The 20,090-nt window shown below is 29.3% G+C and overlaps 2 protein-coding genes across 3 annotated transcripts; both read left to right on the top strand.

The window, feature by feature from the left end:
• The first annotated feature begins 6,774 nt into the window (after nt 1-6,774).
• Nucleotides 6,775-7,113, top strand: LOC135924107 (CCHC-type zinc finger nucleic acid binding protein-like). The gene has a single exon (XM_065459153.1). The coding sequence runs from the start codon at nt 6,775-6,777 to the stop codon at nt 7,111-7,113; it is 339 nt and encodes a 112-aa protein (XP_065315225.1).
• Nucleotides 7,114-19,029: 11,916 nt separating this feature from the next.
• LOC135924925 (DNA polymerase epsilon subunit 3-like) lies at nt 19,030-19,716 on the top strand. Of its 2 annotated transcripts, none has more exons than XM_065460062.1 (4): nt 19,030-19,160; nt 19,206-19,291; nt 19,330-19,448; nt 19,489-19,716. In XM_065460062.1, the coding sequence occupies exons 1-4, from the start codon at nt 19,095-19,097 to the stop codon at nt 19,614-19,616; spliced, it is 399 nt and encodes a 132-aa protein (XP_065316134.1). In that variant the 5' UTR covers nt 19,030-19,094; the 3' UTR covers nt 19,617-19,716. The 2 variants fall into 2 exon arrangements, with proteins under 2 accessions (XP_065316134.1, XP_065316135.1); XM_065460063.1 differs by having other exon boundaries at nt 19,496-19,683.
• Nucleotides 19,717-20,090: the final 374 nt, after the last annotated feature.

Genomic DNA, 20,090 nt, shown 5'->3' on the forward strand with positions numbered 1-20,090 from the left:
AAAAACACTGGATAATCCTAATGGTTCAGCAAGCCACCATATATACCTGCATAAAAATATAATCAATAATTTTTTTTTTAAACATTAACACCCAGTCAACAAGAATCCTCACCATATCAAATTCAATTCCATTATGTGATATAACTTTAGATAAAAATATAGGTATAGATAAAAATATACATACAACCATAAATAAAAAATAATTTTAAAGAAATATTATTGGAAAAAATAGTAACTATTGAGGAAAATAAGAAAGAGGTATCATGTTTTGCTAAATTCTTATATGATGAATTATCATCTCTACCCTCAGTCCACATAAATGTTAATTGTACAATAATTTTTTTGTATTCCAATTAAAAAAATAATATATTTATTCTTTATATATTCTTATTTATAAATAAATATATTATCATTGTTAAACATATTATAAATTTTATATTACAAAACATTGAATAAATAAATTTTAGTTTAAAAAATATAATTTTGCTTTTGCATAATATCAATATTTTTATAATAATTACAAAACGAATTTCTAATGTTTTTATTCTGATCAGTGTATTTTTGATAATCTGTTGGTTCCATAAAGGAAGATCTGAATCCCCAAGTTCAAGATTTGTTATATTTACTTTTTCTTTGGTAAATGATATAATGTAAAATACAACAGGCTTTAATTATGTTATCAAAAATAGGTAAACTAACCTCTACCTTATTTAAAATAATTCAAATATTAACGATTATGGCCACTTGTATGGTATGCCTTTATTGAAATTTTAATTTAAGATGTTAATAATATAAATTTTAATCATGATTTCAAGTAAAAATCCCCTTATTTACAATGAACGCAATATATATTGTTTGTCATGAATACGAGTTTGTTGAGAATGTTTAACTAAGGTCTATAATAAAAGTATTAATTTTTACAGAAATATATTTTGGTTATTTCATTAGATATTTAATAGATAGGCCCCCTACCCAATATATTATTCCTACCCTCTTAAAAGCGACCCCCCCCCACCCCCAACAAAAAAATAGATGCAAACTTTTCCTACACCTCCCCCTCTTAGATAGACGCTAAAGACAATATTCACTTTTTATGGCACATCCTTATTGATAATTTTATATATATATTTTTACCCAGCTGCTTCAAAAAATTCAAAAAAGTTAAAAAATAACGATTATGACAATAATAATTTTTCTATGGTGCATCTTTATTCAAATTTTTATTTAAAATTTTTTTAATAATATAAATTTTTACCCATTAGTGCCAAAAAAATAAATAAGTTGAAAAAATAATTATGACAATTGTCACTTTTTGATGGTACATCTTCCTTTAATTTTAATTTTACATGATTACTAACCCATTTATTTCAAAAAAAACTTTTTAAAGCATTAATTTACTAAAACATCGATCTTTAAAGATCGTTGATTTAAAATAGTTTTAAATAAAAAATCTAGTATTTCAAGATAGTTGCTCAAAATTTTTTTTAAATAAAAAATCTTCAAATTTTTTTAAAAATTAGATTGCAAATGTTATCGTTGCACAAATTTTTTAAATAAAAGATATTCAAATTTTGATATTAAAAGGGAATTAAAATAAACAACATACATAGGTTGCAAAATCAATAATAATTGATCATACTTTTTACATATCGATTATATTTTTACTTGCTGTCAAATGTTTATATAGGCAGAGTTTAAATTACAAAATATTCACTAGAGGCAAACCTTACTAAAAAAAACTTATATCTCCCTTCCTAAAAAATCGTACTCACACGTTATTAATTATAAGTTTTTATTTATAATAGTAATAAGTTTATATTTTTTGGTAACTCACTGAATCATGGGGAAATTTTTAATATTTTTTTTTTTTATTTTTTTTTTCATAATATTTTTTTTAAATATTAAAAAACAAATTTTTTTTTAAAAAAATAATAAATATAAGATCGTTTGGATATTTTTGGTGTAATTTTACAATAAAAACGGATTATATTTAAAAATTTAAAACAGTGTATTTAAAAATTTTAACAAACGGAGTTTATTTAAGAATTTAAAAATACGGAGTATTTTATTTGTGAGAATTTTCATAATTCTTACAATTTACTATTAAATCAAATACTAGATAATTAATCAATTTATTTGAATAAACATAATATATATACAATGATAATATAGATATATATTTTTAAGGAAAAACAAAAATATATTATATATAAATTTATATAATTTAAAATTTTAATTAATTTATTTATATTAGACATATTTTTAGTATTACGAAAATAGGAATATTCACGTATAATTTATAAATGAGAGGAAGATTTTCTTCCATTTCTATAATCTAAAATTACGCCAATTGAACCAAAAAGGTAAGCAAAATTCTTAAAACTTTTAAATAGTGAAACTTTGAATTATTATTACACCGAAAAATTTAATTTTTACCAAAATCCAGACGATATTTATTATTTTTTTATAAAAAAAAATATTAAAAAATATTAAAAATTTCCCCGTGATTCTGTGAGTTACCTATATTTAAATAATCAATATTCTACCATAAACTCTCGAAAAATTGTGAATAGACTATTTCTTTAAATTAAAACACTTCCCATAGTTAAGATTAATGTATTATTATAGAAAAATTGTGAATAGACTATTTCTTTAAATTAAAACACTTCCCATAGTTAAGTTTAATGTATTATTATAGTATATTGCTTCGCATAAATATGAATTTGCTGATAGAATGTTTAACCCTTCTAAAAATATAGCAAAAAATAATAAGCTTTACTTGAAAATTTTTTTTAACACGCACCCTTTCTGTTGTAACATAATTGGCAAAATAATTTTTACAAATAATTATATCAATATATCGTACAAAATTAAAAAAGATTTTAATGTTTATTAGTCTACCCACAGGATTTCACATTATTCATGGTCTACAGTCATTGCATCATTGTTATCTCTATGCTCACGATAGTGTTTAGTTAATTTGATAGAAGATACCTTTAGTCTAGTCTACCATAATTATCCACTAAGTTTTCTATATTCAGGCATTAGCTTATTTCCCAGAGGCATTGTTGAACATCATAATCCAACCATATTAACTGTCACCCCTGCGGTATTTCATAAAATTGTGCTTGAATATCTCTCATTTATAATGGCTTAATAATTTCCCGAATCACTTCTCCCAGTTATATTATGTACCATTAAATATTCTTTATACCTTTTTTAGACATTGAAAATTATTTTATCCCGCATCACTTTACTCCGAATAAATTATATATTATCTGATATATGTCATTAGACTATGACTAATTTTTCTTACGACACCTTGACCAGAATTAAGTTCTCTATAAGTATAAATATAAAATATATACAATCCACATATTCTAAATATATCCTTAATATCAAAATTTTACACTCGCGAGTCGCGATTATAATTATATTTTATTATTGCGCATTGTGCTTCAATTCTTTTTTCTTTCTTTCTCTAAAAAGCAAAATATAAGGATGAACTTGTTAAAAATATTTTTTAATTATTTTGATAATTAGAGCTATCTTAGGATATTTTTATTAGTTGTGAGGGTGAAGCTTTTGAGCCCCCCCCCTCCTTCGATCGAAATTTTGTACTTCTCTGAAATATCCTTCTCTCATCCCTCTCTTCCCAAAAAACTTATACATAATATCACTGTAAGGAAGAATTTGAAAAAATATTAGTAAAAGTAACTAAATTTTTTAAATAACGACTATAATTCTAATTTTTTAGAAAAAAAAGCATTTTAATAATTTTAAAAAAAAGTGAAACCCTATGAATATTTTTATGGAAAGCTAAAATAGCCAACAGCCTACTGTTACATGTTAGTAACTATATATTATTTTTAACGATATATTCGTATTGTATTAATATACTTCTTCATTTTAGATAAGAAGGTTTAAGGTGATCGTTTGATATATTGTATTTTAGTATAAATTTTATCAGTTAACTTTTTGATAATAAAGAATCATTTAAAATCTTATATTTAAATTAAATTCATATTCTAATATACATTATACATTATACAAAGCAATTCCCCTCAACAGAATTCAAATACCCTACTAGTTCCTATCAATTCCGAAGTCCAATACAAGCTAATTTCCCCGCTTGTCAATACTTACAATAAGTGGGACAAAAGATCTCCAATTAAAATTACAAGGAAAACTTAACTTAATAGTGCACCCTATCTTCTTAGCAAAGTCCTGGATATTCTTATGTTAATTCTAAATAGTTTTAGTAAAATATGTAAATCCAAGGAGATCTCGGTCGATGACTGGATAAAAGCAGGCCAAGAACCCATCAAATAAAAATATGGAGGGCAACGCCCTCAAGAATTATACATAAATAAAGTTAATAATAGATATTTTTTAAAAAAATTAGCGTCTTTTAGTATCCTCAGGCTAACGAGTCCCTGCAAAGGGCACATTAATATTGTTATTGTCAATTTTAATGACTCGTAAACATGGACATTGACAATTCCTTCTATAATTTTTATTTATGCCAAATTTTTAGTAAAATTTATATTTTTAGTTAACTGAAATTTTTTTTTTCTTTATATTTTTTATTATAAGAAAATCTTCATATATATTTTTTTTACCAAGATATTTTTTATTTTAACATTTCTCTTATTCACAAGACATTTTATATGTCTTTTCAAATTCTTATTTGAACTTTTATGTGAATGAAAGTGTTTTTTTTTTAAATTACTTACAGATGAAATCATTTTAATCTCATTTATAAAAAATTTCTTCAAGACATTTTCACACGAATTTAACAACACAGGTGTAATTGGTAGATGATATCGGAGTTATACGGCAGGTGTTTTGCATTTTTTAGATAAAATTCAAATTTTATTTTGAATAGCCACATTATTTGCTATAAGATAAGAAAAACTGAAGTTTTATACTTTTATTCTAAGTAGTGTTTTTTACTAACTTCCGATGACCCTGGATAAGATGGCCACGCCCTTAGGGTAAGATGGCAAATATAAAATTTAACAGATAAAACAAAAAATTTTAAAATATTATTTTAAAATTATAAATATTTTTTAAAAAAATTAATCTTCACAGGGCACATATAATATTAAATCCTTCTAGCACATCTTGAGTATGCCCATTCTATTTGGTCAGGGTTGGGCAAATTCAAAAATGGAGGGAATACAAATAGAAATACATTTAAAGAAAGTACTACATTTAAAGAAAGTATTTGAATATAAATACAAATACGTTTTGAACAAATGTATTTAAAGTATAAATACTAAATACCCACATAATCTTTCGCAAAAAATATTTAAATGCAAATATCATTATATTTAAATCAAAATACTTGTACGATCTATCGTAATCTATTAATTATCATTTGTAGATTACGCGTTGTTTTTTTTAAATAATCGATTTCAATATTATTATTTTTTAATTATTAATTATAGATCACGCGTTGTTTTTTTTTAATATTATTTTTTTGATTAAAAAATATAATATTGTTTTATTATTATAATTATTATTATTGTTTTTTTTAAAAGTTGTTAAAAAAGGAAAATTTTTTTTTTCATCATTATATTTCTTTGGATTGAAATTTAAAGAAATTAAAAAGTAAAAAAAATATAGTCATCAAGAATTATTTTACTGGAAATACAAAGTGTAGAAGAAAATTAAAGAAAAAGTAAGATTTTTTTTTGTTGAATAAGAAAAATAGTTGGAGTCTATATAAAAAAGGGGCGTTGAATTAAGCAGCCAAATTAAGTGTTGAACGGTTTTAAAAGTGAGAAATACCAAGTGTTGATCGTTTATAAAGGTGAGAAATATCACATTGGTGCCGTGACCAAAGCCCTAGTGTTGTGAATTATTGAATAAATTTTAAAGAGTTGAATTTGAACAGAATATACAAAGTGAACCCAAGTGTTGTAAATTTTGAATAAATTTTAAAAAGTTGAATTTGAACAGAATATACAAGTAAACCCAAGTGTTGTAAATTATTGAATAAATTTTAAAGAGTTGAATTTGAACAGAATATACAAGTGTGTTGAGAAATTATATTGTAATTGTATTAAAGGTTGTTATATTGTAATAACAGGTTGTAATAATAAATTGGCATAAAACATAGTTGTTTTACAAGGAAATTGTTGATAAATTGATATTATAAAATTAGAGAAGAGAAGAGATTCGAAACGAATTTAGCGTAGAAAAAATTTTGAGTTTAATATATGTATAAGTGTATAATTTGAGTATTTACGTTATTAATACTGTCTTATTTATTAACACTACAAGTTATTAAAATATTTATTTTAAAGGTGATTGTTAATTTTGTGAGATGAAAAGTTTTAAATTTATAAAATACTGGGAGGTGCAATATAATATTATTGGAGCGTTGCTAGTATTAGGTATATGGATGTGTAGTTTAATCCTAGGAAGGAGAACTAGTAGCAATCGAAGTGTTAGGATCAAGGGGTAGACTTTGACGATAGAAGGAAATAATGGAGAGGAGGATGTGATGGGAAAGGTAACTTGGTTACCAGTGCAGGAATTAATAAAGGGTTGGACTGATAGTGAGATATTAGGTTTATCAGAAAATAATTTAATAAATAGACGTGCTGATGAGGATGTATATGGAAAATATAAGTATAGAAATCAAGTGTTGAGATCATATGGGGACAGAGAAAATATGTTGAAAAATAGAACGGAGATGAAACCGAGATTTAATTCTCGAGGGAGGGGAGACGTAACTTGTTATAATTGTGGTGGACAAGGCATATGGTCAGGGATTGTCAGGAAACAAAGTGTTTTGGGTGCGGCAAACATGGTCATGTAGCCCCCTTTTGCCCGCATAAACAAGAAAGATTGAGATGCGCCGGGTGCGGGATATTTGGTCATAATAAAGAGAATTGTAATGTAGATAAATATAATACAAGGGGTGGTTTCCCACAAAGGGGAATGGATCAACAAAATACTCCCATTGTGCGAACGATAGAAAATAAGGGGAGCCAAGAAATAATTCTATCTAAACATAATGAGGAAGGAAGGGCGTTGAATGTGATGTGTTTTAAATGCCAGAGGGAAGGGCATGTGGCTAGAGATTGTTTAAATTGTTGACTATATGATAGTGGGAGTGATATTATTAAAATGGGGCAAGAGAAAGGGTTGAAAAATATAAAATCCAAGGATATCATTGAAAGAGGGGGAAAAGGGGTTGATAAATAAAGAATATAATAGAAATATTGAGGAAATAAAATGTGTAAATATGTTACAAGAAGGAAGGGCGTATGATATTTGTCCCAGAGTGTTGTTAAATTTTAATGGAAATTTTGTATCAATGTTATTTGATACAGGAGCAGCGATCACAGTGATGGGATATGATACATATCAAAGTGTTTGGCCAGATGGAAGAATAAAAAGAGAAGAAATAAAGGTTCGACAATTCAATGGATCAGAGATGACAATAAAGGGAAGAGTCGAGATTGAGGTGATGAAGAGAACAGAATGGAAGTGTTGGATTTGTGGATCATTGATAAAAGGGTTGAAACGGTTTTGGGATGGGAATGGATTATACGCATTGGTCCTTGGTATAGTTTTTGGGGTGTATTTGCGTGGTGTGGTATATTTTTGCCCATTGTAGGTGATAATGAAAATGAAAGTATAATATATTCGTGTAATCAGAGGTTGCCAGGGGTTGATACTATGTTTAATAGAGGAGAGATAGGAGAAGGGGAGGGAAGGTTTGAAATAGGGGAGAATTTTAAGGGGAAAATAAGGGAAAATTTTAGGGGGGAAATAAGGGAAAATTTTAGGGGGAAAATAAGGGAAAATTTTAGAGGGGAAATAGGGGAGACTTTTAGGAGGGAAATAGGGGAGACTTTTAAGGGGAAATAGGGGAGAATCTTAGGGGGGAAATAAGGGAAAATTTTAGGGGAGAAATAGGGGACACTTTTAGGGGAGAAATAGGAGAGAAATAGGGGAGAATTTTAAAGGGGGAACTTGGGGAGAGGATCGCGCGAAATGTCATGCAATGGGTTGCAAAAAAGAGAAATTGAGTTGCGAGGAGAATAGTTAGAGACAGAAAAATTGAAAATTAAAAGGGATATTGAGTTAGGAATGGCTCGAGTGCGGGAAGGAGTTGAGAAATTAGTTAACAGATATCAGGAGATTTTTAATGAAGGGTTGGGATGCTTAAGAGATTAGGAAGTAGATATTAAATTAAAGGAAAATTGTGTACCAAAATTTTGTTGCGAAGAATACCGTTTGAATGGCGAAAGGAGGTGGAAATAGAGTTGAATCAATGGGTGAGAAGGGGCATCGTATGTCCAGTGGAATATAGTGAGTGGGCAACGCCCTTAGTGCCTGCTAAGAAAGCAAATGGGAAGCTTCGGTTGTGCGCAGATTTCCGGGTAACTTTAAACCCGTGGGTTGTAGAAGTAAAATATCCGTTGCCACGGATTGAGGAGATATTGGCCAATTTAAAAAGAAGTTTATATTTTTCCAAAGTGGATTTTTCCAATGCGTATTTACAACTGGGAGTGAGGCCAGAGGTGAGAAATTTGTTAACAATTACTACTCCGCAAGGGTTGTATGCATTTTATAGATTGCCGTTTGGACTTAGCTATCGGCTCCGATTTTTCAGCGGACCATGGCGGCTGTTTTCCAAGGGTTGGAAGGTGTTTTCTATATGGATGATGTGTTAGTGACAGGAGTAACGCCGGAACAACATGAACAGAGGTTGGAAGAGGTGTTTAGGAGAATTCAGGAAAAGGGTTTGCGAGCAAGTGCTGAAAAAAGTGTGTTGGGGGTCACAGAAGTTGTGTATTTGGGACACAGAATTACAAGAAAGGAGGTGAAACCCATAGATAAAAATATGGTTGAAATAACGAATATGTGTAGGCCAAGTAATAAAGTTGAGATACAATCATTTTTGGGGATGGTCAATTATTATCATCGATTTGTGGATGATTTTGCGCAAATAGCGGCACCATTATACGAATTGTTGAAAAAAGGAGCACGTTTTGAGTAGAAAAACGAGCAGGCGTTTGAAGCGTTGAAATGTAAGATTGGAAAGGAACCAGTGCTTGTGTGTTATATCAAAGATTTGGAGGTTGTGTTGGCAGTGGATGCATCCAATAAAGGGGTTGGTGGAGCCTTATTACATTGCATAGATGGGTTGGAAAGACCGGTGATATTTTTCTCCAGGATCTTTAAATCAGCGGAGACGAGGTACTCGGTTATTGAAAAAGAAGCATTGGCAGTAATATTTGGGTTGACCAAGTGTAGGGAATATTTAATTGGGCGGAAGTTTGTTATATATACGGATCACAAACCTTTAGTGTATCTTTTTAAGAAAGATAATAAAGAGTTGATGTTATCGCCAAGATTACAGAGATGGTTGTTATTGGTGGGTAGTTTTGACGTTCAAGTCAAATATCGGCGTCGGAGAGAGAATTATTTACCGGATATTTATCCAGATGTGGAGCAGGAGGAATTTGTGATGAACGAAAAGGGGATGAGAAAGAGAATGAGGAAGAGAATGACCAAGTGATGATTCGAACGGTAGCTGCAATATCCAAGGGAGGACCCGTAACATGGGAAGGGTTGAAAAGTGCTACACTGAAGGATCGAGAGTAACGCGAATTAAGGCGTGTATAGCGGGTAGAAAACCATGGAGAGTTGGGGACAAGAGGTTTAAAAATGTAGAAAAAGAGTTGACAATAGTGGATGAATGTGTGGTGCGAGAAAATCGTGGGGTAGTTCCGAGGAAGTTAAGAGAAGCTGTGTTGAACACGATTCATGCTGGACATCAAGGGGTTGAACGAATAAAACAATGGGAAAAGAATATGTGTGGTGGCCTGGAATGAATGAGGAGATTATAAATATAAGCCGGGGTTGCGTGATGTGTAACTCTTGGGTCAGTATGCCTCGTAGAGATAAAGAAAGTGTTTGGCCGAAAGCTACTCAGGCGTGGGACAGGGTTCACATCGACTTTTTCGATTTTGAGAACAAGATATATATACTTGTGGTGGATGCTTATTCAAAGTGGGTAGAATATGAGGAGGTGAGAGGTTTAACGACGCAAGTGGTGATAAAAACATTAAAAAATCTGTGGGCCAGGTTTGGGGTTGCAAAAATAATTGCTTAGGATGGAGGGACAGCGTTTATAAGTGGGAAATTTAAACTTTTTGTGCTGAAACGGGTGCGAAGCATATATTGGCTCCACCTTACCATCCGAGTTCCAATGGTCAGGCGGAGCGAATGGTGGCGATAGTAAAAAGTTGGTTAAGAAAATCTAAATATCGAGGGGGTGAAATTTGGATAGCGGTAGCGTATTACAATAATAGCAAAAAAGGGGAGGAGAAATCTCCAGCGGATAAATTTTTGGGGCGTCTGACTCGTATGCTGTTAGATTTATTGAAGCCCGCGCCGGATGAGTTGCAAGTGACAAAGGTTAAAGCAAGGGGTAAATAAGACCTGCGAATTTGTAATAGGTCAAAATGTGTGGATCAGAAATTATGGAGGTTCAAGGAAATTGGAGTTGGGAATAATAGTGGAGAAATTGGGGAGCAGATTATATAAAGTCAAGTTTGGGGATGGAAGAGATAGTGTAAGGCATTCCGATCAAATACGGAGGGGAGTGGAACCGGGACGGTTGAGATCGGGAGGAAGTGTTGAGAGAGAAGTTAAATATCAGGACTAAAGAGTTGTAATATATATAAAAAGAGGGGGTGAAACAAGAGTTATATCTTTGTGAATTTGTAATATCTAAGGACAAAGAGATGCAAAACCTGACTGACCAATATAGATGACTAAAGGGTAGTAATATATCAAAAAAGGGGGAGGTAAAACAAGAGTTGTCTCTTGGGGAATTTTTAATGTCCAAGGACAACGAGTTGGGTAATCGTATTGACCGATATAGATATATATATCTTAATGCGTAGGGTTTTCTTATTAAGGAATGTGTAATTAAGGGAGTTGACCAAAATATATCGCGTTGGTCGACAACAATATATATATCTTATTACGGGGTGTTTTCTTATTACGGGTTGTCTAATTACAGGAGTTGAATTAAATATATCATTTCGCTGTATGATAAAAATTGTTGTAAAATAAAAATAAAGTAATGAGTTGAAAAATAAAAGAGATGTAGTTAATTTATTTAAAAATTTTTTTTTTTTAAATTAATTTTGATAATTAATTAATTAATTTGTAGAATAAAAAGAGTTGTGAACAAGGTCGTTGTAAAAAATGGGTTGTTTGTAATTGAACACAAGGGGAAAAAATGTAAAATTTGGGATGTTTGTGGAGAAAGATTTCAAGAGTTATTAAAATTTACGAGAGTTGCAAGTTTTGGCAAAATAATTATGGGGTGTCACGATGTTGTAAATAAAAAAATTGGCGTTGTTTTTAAAATTTTTTTAAGAGTTGTTCTTTTCTTGAAGATTAAATTATAATTTTTTTTTTAAACTAAAGTAATTAAAATATTTTTTGAAATTAATTTTCTTTAATTAATTTAAATGTGTTAGTCCACAAATTTATATATTTACCGGGGATGATCATTAGGATAAGTGTGTATACGCATAATACCGAAGAACGCTTAGCCCAATTCCCTCCGCCGGCGGTCTAATCAAACCCGATGAGAAGGGGACGAAATCCCCCTAGAACATGTTATCTTTGTCAATCAAGGGATCATTTACAAAACAGATGTCCACGAAGACCGAGGAGACAGTTGGAGCGGCAGCCAACAAGAGAATTCCCAGGACCTGTGAAACAAGAGGTGCCAATATCAAGGGTGACGCCCACGGTGACAGAGACGTTGGATCCAGAGGGAATAACAAGCAATGGACCAACCGAAGCGCCGGAGATCGTTGACTTAGAAATGACAGATATAGAACTAGATGCTTTTTTGATGGGAGTTTAGTACCGGGTTGAGGGGGAATTCAATTTTCGGCGGAGGACATATCGTAATCTATTAATTATCATTTGTAGATTACGCGTTGTTTTTTTTAAATAATCGATTTCAATATTATTATTTTTTAATTATTAATTATAGATCACGCGTTGTTTTTTTTAAATAATCGATTTTTTAATATTATTTTTTTGATTAAAAAATATAATATTGTTTTATTATTATTATTATTATTATTATTGTTTTTTTTAAAGTTGTTAAAAAAGGAAAAATTTTTTTTTACATCATTATATTTCTTCGGATTGAAATTTAAAGAAATTAAAAAGTAAAAAAAAAATATAGTCATCAAGAATTATTTTACTGAAAATACAAAGTGTAGAAGAAAATTAAAGAAAAAGTAAGATTTTTTTTTGTTGAATAAGAAAAATAGTTGGAGTCTATTTAAAGTGTTGATTGATAAAAAAGGGGCGTTGAATTGAGCAGCCAAATTAAGTGTTGAACGGTTTTAAAAGTGAGAAATACCAAGTGTTTATCGTTTTTAAAGGTGAGAAATATCACATGATCAAATGTTCATAATGTAAATCTCAAACTAACACATATAACAAATATAACTTGATGTTTGCACAAAAATATAAACTATCAAACATTTAGAGTAAAATACTAGTATCTTTTGTTATACAATAGTATTTTAGAATCAATATACCTTTTATAAAAACATATTCTTATTCTACCCATACAATAAGCCATAAATTTGATGAGGAGGTCAATATAATCCTATGGTTCACAAAAGGTAAATAAATATAATGGCCTTTCCACTTATTTGGTAAAAATGAATTATGTGACTCAAAATAAGGATGAAAATGGAGAAATGTATAAAATAACCGACAGAAATATTCAAAAAAACTCAATATGGTGTTGATTATAACGAAATGAGATGAACACTAAATAAATTACGTAAAATATATGGTTGGTTTTTTCCTTCAGAGGAACTATCCAATTTTTCCTAATTGATTGTATTTGTTTTTTTTAAATAATATAACAAGAGTAGTAAACGCATGATATTACGAAAATTATAATAAAATTTCTTACGATATTATTTATATAAATATTATAAAAACTAAATGAGACATTGTAAAAAATCTTTTAAATAAATATAAGCTACAATTAGAAATAACCAATTCGTTTTTAATATACTGATTATACTAATATATATTTATTTCGTTAAAGTTTCTTAGAAATAGGTTGTATAAGCATTTTATTTATAATGCGCCAAAAATACAAAGTGAGAGATTTTTTACATTAGAAGATGTATTAGCTGCACTAACAACTCCCAAGCAGCTTCTGACAGAGAATGGACTTTTTGATAGTGTTGTTAGATATATCGATTCATATTCGTAGCCAGGATTTTCCTAAGGGTGGGGAATTAAAAAATTACTAGGGCTTCGCCCCCAGACCTTATTTTGGGAGAGCCTTCGGCCCGCTTTTGCCCGCCCTTCGTCCGAGTTTCCTTTATCTATATAGTCATAAAATATTTTTACAAAATAGGAGGTTAATTTTAATAAAAAAAATAAGCCTGGAGCTAATATGAAATATATTTTTATTAGTTTATATAAAATATAATAAATTACTTATATATACATTAATATAAAAGCATGGTAATAATTTATTCCAAACAAGTATAAAAAATTATTTATAAAAAGTAAGTAGACATATAGTTGATATTCCTCTATTATCATTGTCTATTATATAGAATTAGTTACAAAATACTAGTTAAATTCCACTTTTATAGACATATTTGACAGTTAGAGTAGAGAATATATTACAGTTAATATTTTTACATATTTTATTAATCAATGCGCTTGATAATAAATTTAGCAATAATTTGCATTCAATTATTTAACACTATCTATTTATTTTATTTATAAAATGATATTAAAAATTAATCTTCATATTATTCATCCCACAATGTCTTTAAAAGATATTTTCTGATGTCCTTATCAATATTTTATAGTTTTCTGTAAAAAATTCGCTATATTGGTAAAAATTACTTAATTGTCATATGATAATTGGTAAAATTAGATATACTGTAAATCTACGACATATAATATAGCACTGTTTGTATGCTTTAATTTTTTTATTTAATTTTATCAATAGTTTTATAATTCTATTTTACATTTATTAAGATAAATTAATTAAAATTACACACTTTATAAAAAATTAAATTTGATATGTTATATTATTTAGTAATTTTATGGATCCATTATTAATAATTATACTACATTTCACTTTTGTCTTTTTGTAGACTCCTTAACTTTTATTTCTAGTAGACTCTTTTATTTTTATTTCTAGTGGACTCTTTTTAAAAAAATATATATTCGAAAAGATTAAAAAAATTATTTTATAAGAAAAATTATTAAAAAATACGCAATGAAACAAAATCTATCTTATTACGCGAAAAAAATTAACTAAAATCGATATATTCATAAATAAATGATCTAGTTTTCCTCTTTTTCATATAAAACTAAATTACATCCTTGACATTATCTCTTTTTCATATAGAAATACAATATATCCTTGACATTATTGTAATAATAATCTACTAACATAATAATAAACATAATACTATAACAGTCTTAAGACTTATCTTTGACTTATATTCCATTTCTTAAAAAACATTTTTGTTTCACTTTATATATATATATAAATGCCTTTTCTCAAAAATGTATAAATTATGATGAATAGTTTTGTAAAAAAATATCAACTTTTACATTCTTTCTGAATTATTGTTTCAGATATATGCATACATTTTTGGGGGTCAGAGAGTGGGGAAAGGACTAAGGGGGATATTTTTTAGTAGCTTAAAATGATATTCACAAAAGGTGATAAATTTAATTTCTGAAGAGGGGGGGAAGATAAAAAAAAAGTTTTCTTTAAACCCCCTCTTTTATTATGTTAAAGATAAAAAAGTTTTTTTATCCCCCTCTTTTATTATGTGTAAGATGTAAAAGTTTTTTATCCCCTTCTTTTGTTTATGTTAAAATTAATTAAAGTTTTTATCCATCTCCTTTGTGTATCATAAAATGAAAGTTAAAAAATGTTTTTCTTTTTTTTGGTAATTTTTGTTTTAAGTTAAACACAGTGAGATTAACACATATGGCTTTTGTGTTTTCTCTCACTTTACTGTATTTCTTACTTTAGGAGTCCTCAGTAAGGTGATCCGAAAATATGAGTTAGACCGTTGGGTCCGGGAGACCACCCTGCATCCCAAGGTATATTTTGAGTTTCGGGAAGTTTAGGGGGGTAGGTTTTATCCCCAATTATGTACGATAAAACTAACACAACTCGATTCCACAAAAACGTTCTTTTTTTCACTTTGCGCCAATTTAATTTTAATTTATAATTGCGCCTTTTATTTTCCCTATAAAAGGGACGAATTTTTTATAGTTTTGATATACTTATTTTTTCTATAAAATAATTTTGAAAATCTTGATTAATCTTTTTTATGTTTAAAAATAATTTTGAAATTTTTATTAATAAAATATCATGACCCGATCGCAAAGTACATCATTGGCGCCCTGGGGGCTCAGACCGCTCAACATCAACGAATATTCGGCTTCGGAACCCTTGTGTAATTATTTACACCGGTTTCGTTTGCAAACAACGAATATATCCGATGATATAGAGAAAGGTATACTATTTCTAACTTACTGCGGACCAACATTATTTGCCAAATTAAAAAATACGTTCTATCCAGAGTCAATAGAGACCCAAGGGTTTCTAAAAATTAATCAATCAATCGACAAATTCGCCGAACCACCCAATCAAGCCCGCTACCGACTAAGGAATCGAATTCAACATCTCCACGAATCAATAACCCAGTACGCGGAAGCCCTGGTCGAAATCGCCCACAATTGCGATTTAAAGGAGAGCCACGATTTATTTATGGCTACTCAATTTATGTCTGGCGTTTATTCAACAGTAATAAAACGCAAGTTATTATCGCTACCCCCTACTCAGTTCCAAGAATATGTGGAAATAGCAAAAACCGAGGAGCTTATCGAATCCTGGTCAACATCAGACGGAGGAAATTATGATATTCCCCCACCTCAGGATACTCATACACACCTAACATTCAAGTCAAACGCTCAACCTACCCATAGAGACAATTATTCAACCAAAAATTCATCGCATTGGACTCAATACAACCAACAACAACAATACCCAAATCACTCCAACAATTCATCTTATGTGCCCCCGTATCACCAAACCCCACAATACCAATATCCCACGAACAATTCCTCTCAATGGCCCCCATATAACCGGCAACAATATCAAACCCCCAAATGCTACAATTGTGGACGAATAGGTCACTTAGAGCGAAACTGTATGAGACCCGCCCTACAACCCGAAACGAAGAAAGCGATAACGAACAATGTGGTAAATGCAATAGAACAGCTTGAAAGCTATCCTTCAAATCAGCATTCGATAAATTCTTTAACTATAGAAATTATCCCTACAAAAGACCCCCCTCCAAACACCACATCCCTGCTCGTCGACAATATTATTGAAAACACCATACCCGAAGCCTATCGAGCTTCCGTAAAGATTAATAAAATTCCAATAATAATGGAGGTTGATACGGGTTCACCCATTACCATCATAGGAGAGAATTTATATAACGCCCAGTTTAAAAACCTTCATGTAACTAAACCTACCATAAAATTAAATTCGTATTCAGGACATCCGGTTCCTATAGTAGGCACAATAAATACCGAAATAATACATAACCAACAATCGGCAAACATAACAATAGTAATCACCAAAAATGATTACAACCCTATTATAGGCAGGGATGTAATAGAAATTTTTCCCTCAATTATATCAAACATATTCACAAAAAAGAACACTACAAAACTAATCTCAAAGATCCCCTATATTACCGACGATATTCTAAGAGAACTTCCAATTTCTATTAACGTACGTGTAAAACCAGAAGACCAACCAAAATGTATCCAACCTAGCCAAGCAAGCCAACCACTGCAAAATACCATTAGCAATGAGTTATGTCAAAGAAAAACGAAACTTGAATTACAGAGCTTCTATGATAAGCAAATCCGAAAAAGACGATTTCCCGATAAATCGAACAATTAATTACTCTTTTTTTTCCCTCCTCCTCTTTTCATAAATTTAAACGTTTTCCCCAAATATTCAATTTATAAACTATAAATATTTTTTTTTATTTTTATTTTTTTTTCCCAGTCAATATATATCATTCCTCTTTCCCCGTTGCCTATTTAGGGGGGGAGGAGGGTTAATTAGTTTTATAATGATAATTCCGTTATACTTTCTAGGGCGTTCTATTAGTCACTCTTAGTATTTCAGTTACGTATTTTTGTTTATTGTGGGAATTGGTTGTGTTTTTTTTTGTTGGGACGGTTTTCGGAACTCGTAATAATTCTAAAATTTTTAAGCTAAGTCGAGAGCGGGATCATCCCCCCTCCCCGTGGCCTATTTAGGGGGGGAGGAGTGTTAAAGATAAAAAAAAAGTTTTTCTTTAAACCCCCTCTTTTATTATGTTAAAGATAAAAAAGTTTTTTTATCCCCCTCTTTTATTATGTGTAAGATGTAAAAGTTTTTTATCCCCTTCTTTTGTTTATGTTAAAATTAATTAAAGTTTTTATCCATCTCCTTTGTGTATCATAAAATGAAAGTTAAAAAATGTTTTTCTTTTTTTTGGTAATTTTTGTTTTAAGTTAAACACAGTGAGATTAACACATATGGCTTTTGTGTTTTCTCTCACTTTACTGTATTTCTTACTTTAGGAGTCCTCAGTAAGGTGATCCGAAAATATGAGTTAGACCGTTGGGTCCGGGAGACCACCCTGCATCCCAAGGTATATTTTGAGTTTCGGGAAGTTTAGGGGGGTAGGTTTTATCCCCAATTATGTACGATAAAACTAACACAACTCGATTCCACAAAAACGTTCTTTTTTTCACTTTGCGCCAATTTAATTTTAATTTATAATTGCGCCTTTTATTTTCCCTATAAAAGGGACGAATTTTTTATAGTTTTGATATACTTATTTTTTCTATAAAATAATTTTGAAAATCTTGATTAATCTTTTTTATGTTTAAAAATAATTTTGAAATTTTTATTAATAAAATATCATGACCCGATCGCAAAGTACATCACTATTTTACATTTATTAAGATAAATTAATTAAAATTACACACTTTATAAAAAATTAAATTTGATATGTTATATTATTTAGTAATTTTATGGATCCATTATTAATAATTATACTACATTTCACTTTTGTCTTTTTGTAGACTCCTTAACTTTTATTTCTAGTAGACTCTTTTATTTTTATTTCTAGTGGACTCTTTTTAAAAAAATATATATTCGAAAAGATTAAAAAAATTATTTTATAAGAAAAATTATTAAAAAATACGCAATGAAACAAAATCTATCTTATTACGCGAAAAAAATTAACTAAAATCGATATATTCATAAATAAATGATCTAGTTTTCCTCTTTTTCATATAAAACTAAATTACATCCTTGACATTATCTCTTTTTCATATAGAAATACAATATATCCTTGACATTATTGTAATAATAATCTACTAACATAATAATAAACATAATACTATAACAGTCTTAAGACTTATCTTTGACTTATATTCCATTTCTTAAAAAACATTTTTGTTTCACTTTATATATATATATAAATGCCTTTTCTCAAAAATGTATAAATTATGATGAATAGTTTTGTAAAAAAATATCAACTTTTACATTCTTTCTGAATTATTGTTTCAGATATATGCATACATTTTTGGGGGTCAGAGAGTGGGGAAAGGACTAAGGGGGATATTTTTTAGTAGCTTAAAATGATATTCACAAAAGGTGATAAATTTAATTTCTGAAGGGGGGGGGGGTTTCCCTTGCCCCCCTCTGGCTACGCCTATGGCTCTATTTGAGACGATTTCAAACGGCTAACTCAATATTTTAGCCAGAAAAATATTTTCTAAACCTCAAGATTTCGCACGAGGAAAATTTTCAGGCTTTCGTAATGTTTTCTTGGATAGAGTTTTTAAAAATCAGCTCAAATCGAGCCGTTACAACTTACAACACTACTTTTCGATTCTATTAATTATATTCGATAAAATGCGCCAACTATTAATCTATGGCTGAAAGACCAGAAGATTTAAATTTACCTAGCACTGTCGTGAGTCGTATTATCAAAGAATCTGTAATATTTTGCATTTTTTAATTTTATGTTAATATTTAAAAATAGCTTCCAGATGGAGTCACAATATCAAAAGAAGCGCGAATTGCTATTTCAAAAGCAGCAAGTGTTTTTATTTTATATGCCTCATCAACGTAATATATAATACAATCCATAAATTATGTTACTCTAGTGCTAATTCCTATGCAACGGAAGCAAAAAGAAAAACTCTTACAGCTAATGATGTATTATGTGCAATTGAGGAAATGAGTTTTGATATGTTTTTGGACCCTTTAAAAATATCTCTAGAAGGTATTATTATTTTTATATAAAAATAAAAAATTGAATTTAGCTTTTAGAGCAAAGAAAAATTCAAAAAAGCATTCTAATACTAATATACAAGAAAATACATCTAACATTATTAAGGATTTAAATGATAATAATGACAATGCACCATCAACATCGGATATTATGAAATGAGGAATCACTGTATTATGTTAATTCTTTTAGCATCATAAAGATTTTATTCAATTAGCATTATATTAATATTGTGATGTACAATTTTTAATCATAATATTTATAATTGAAATAAAAACAAAATTAATTATATAGACATCAATGGCTTTATATTTATTTATTTATAGATGCTTAGAAGCTATGTTTAATTTATTAATTATGGGGTGTTCATTAAAATGATTCAAAAAAGACTAAATTTTCATTTTCAGTCTTGTAACACTTGCTAGTAATAAATGCTTTAAAATAAACTCAGGTGGTCTCAAAAAATAAATAATTTAAAGGTCATAATTTTTATTTTAGGATTGCTAATTAACCCCTTCCACTTATGACATCAGTCGTTTATTATAAATAGTAAGCAAGATATTCTTGAATTTTTTTAAGAATTACTTTATCTTATAGTCTGGTTAAAGACTGTGAGCCAAGGCAGCTACAGTGTGT

This window comes from Gordionus sp. m RMFG-2023, chromosome 2 (assembly GCF_954871325.1).
Source record: "Gordionus sp. m RMFG-2023 chromosome 2, tfGorSpeb1-WG-v2, whole genome shotgun sequence".
In the NCBI taxonomy this organism is placed as follows: Eukaryota; Metazoa; Nematomorpha; class Gordioida; order Chordodea; family Parachordodidae; genus Gordionus; species Gordionus sp. m RMFG-2023.

What these genes read in the sequence shown, in the direction of transcription:
- LOC135924925 (XM_065460062.1), top strand. Translation starts at nt 19,095, where the DNA reads ATGGCTGAAAGACCAGAAGATTTAAATTTACCTAGCACTGTCGTGAGT. An exon ending in ATTTTATATGCCTCATCAAC is followed by an intron (nt 19,292 to 19,329) that starts GTAATATATAAT and finishes ATGTTACTCTAG; the next exon opens with TGCTAATTCCTATGCAACGG. An exon ending in TTTAAAAATATCTCTAGAAG is followed by an intron (nt 19,449 to 19,488) that starts GTATTATTATTT and finishes AATTGAATTTAG; the next exon opens with CTTTTAGAGCAAAGAAAAAT.
- LOC135924107 (XM_065459153.1), top strand. Translation starts at nt 6,775, where the DNA reads ATGGTCAGGGATTGTCAGGAAACAAAGTGTTTTGGGTGCGGCAAACAT.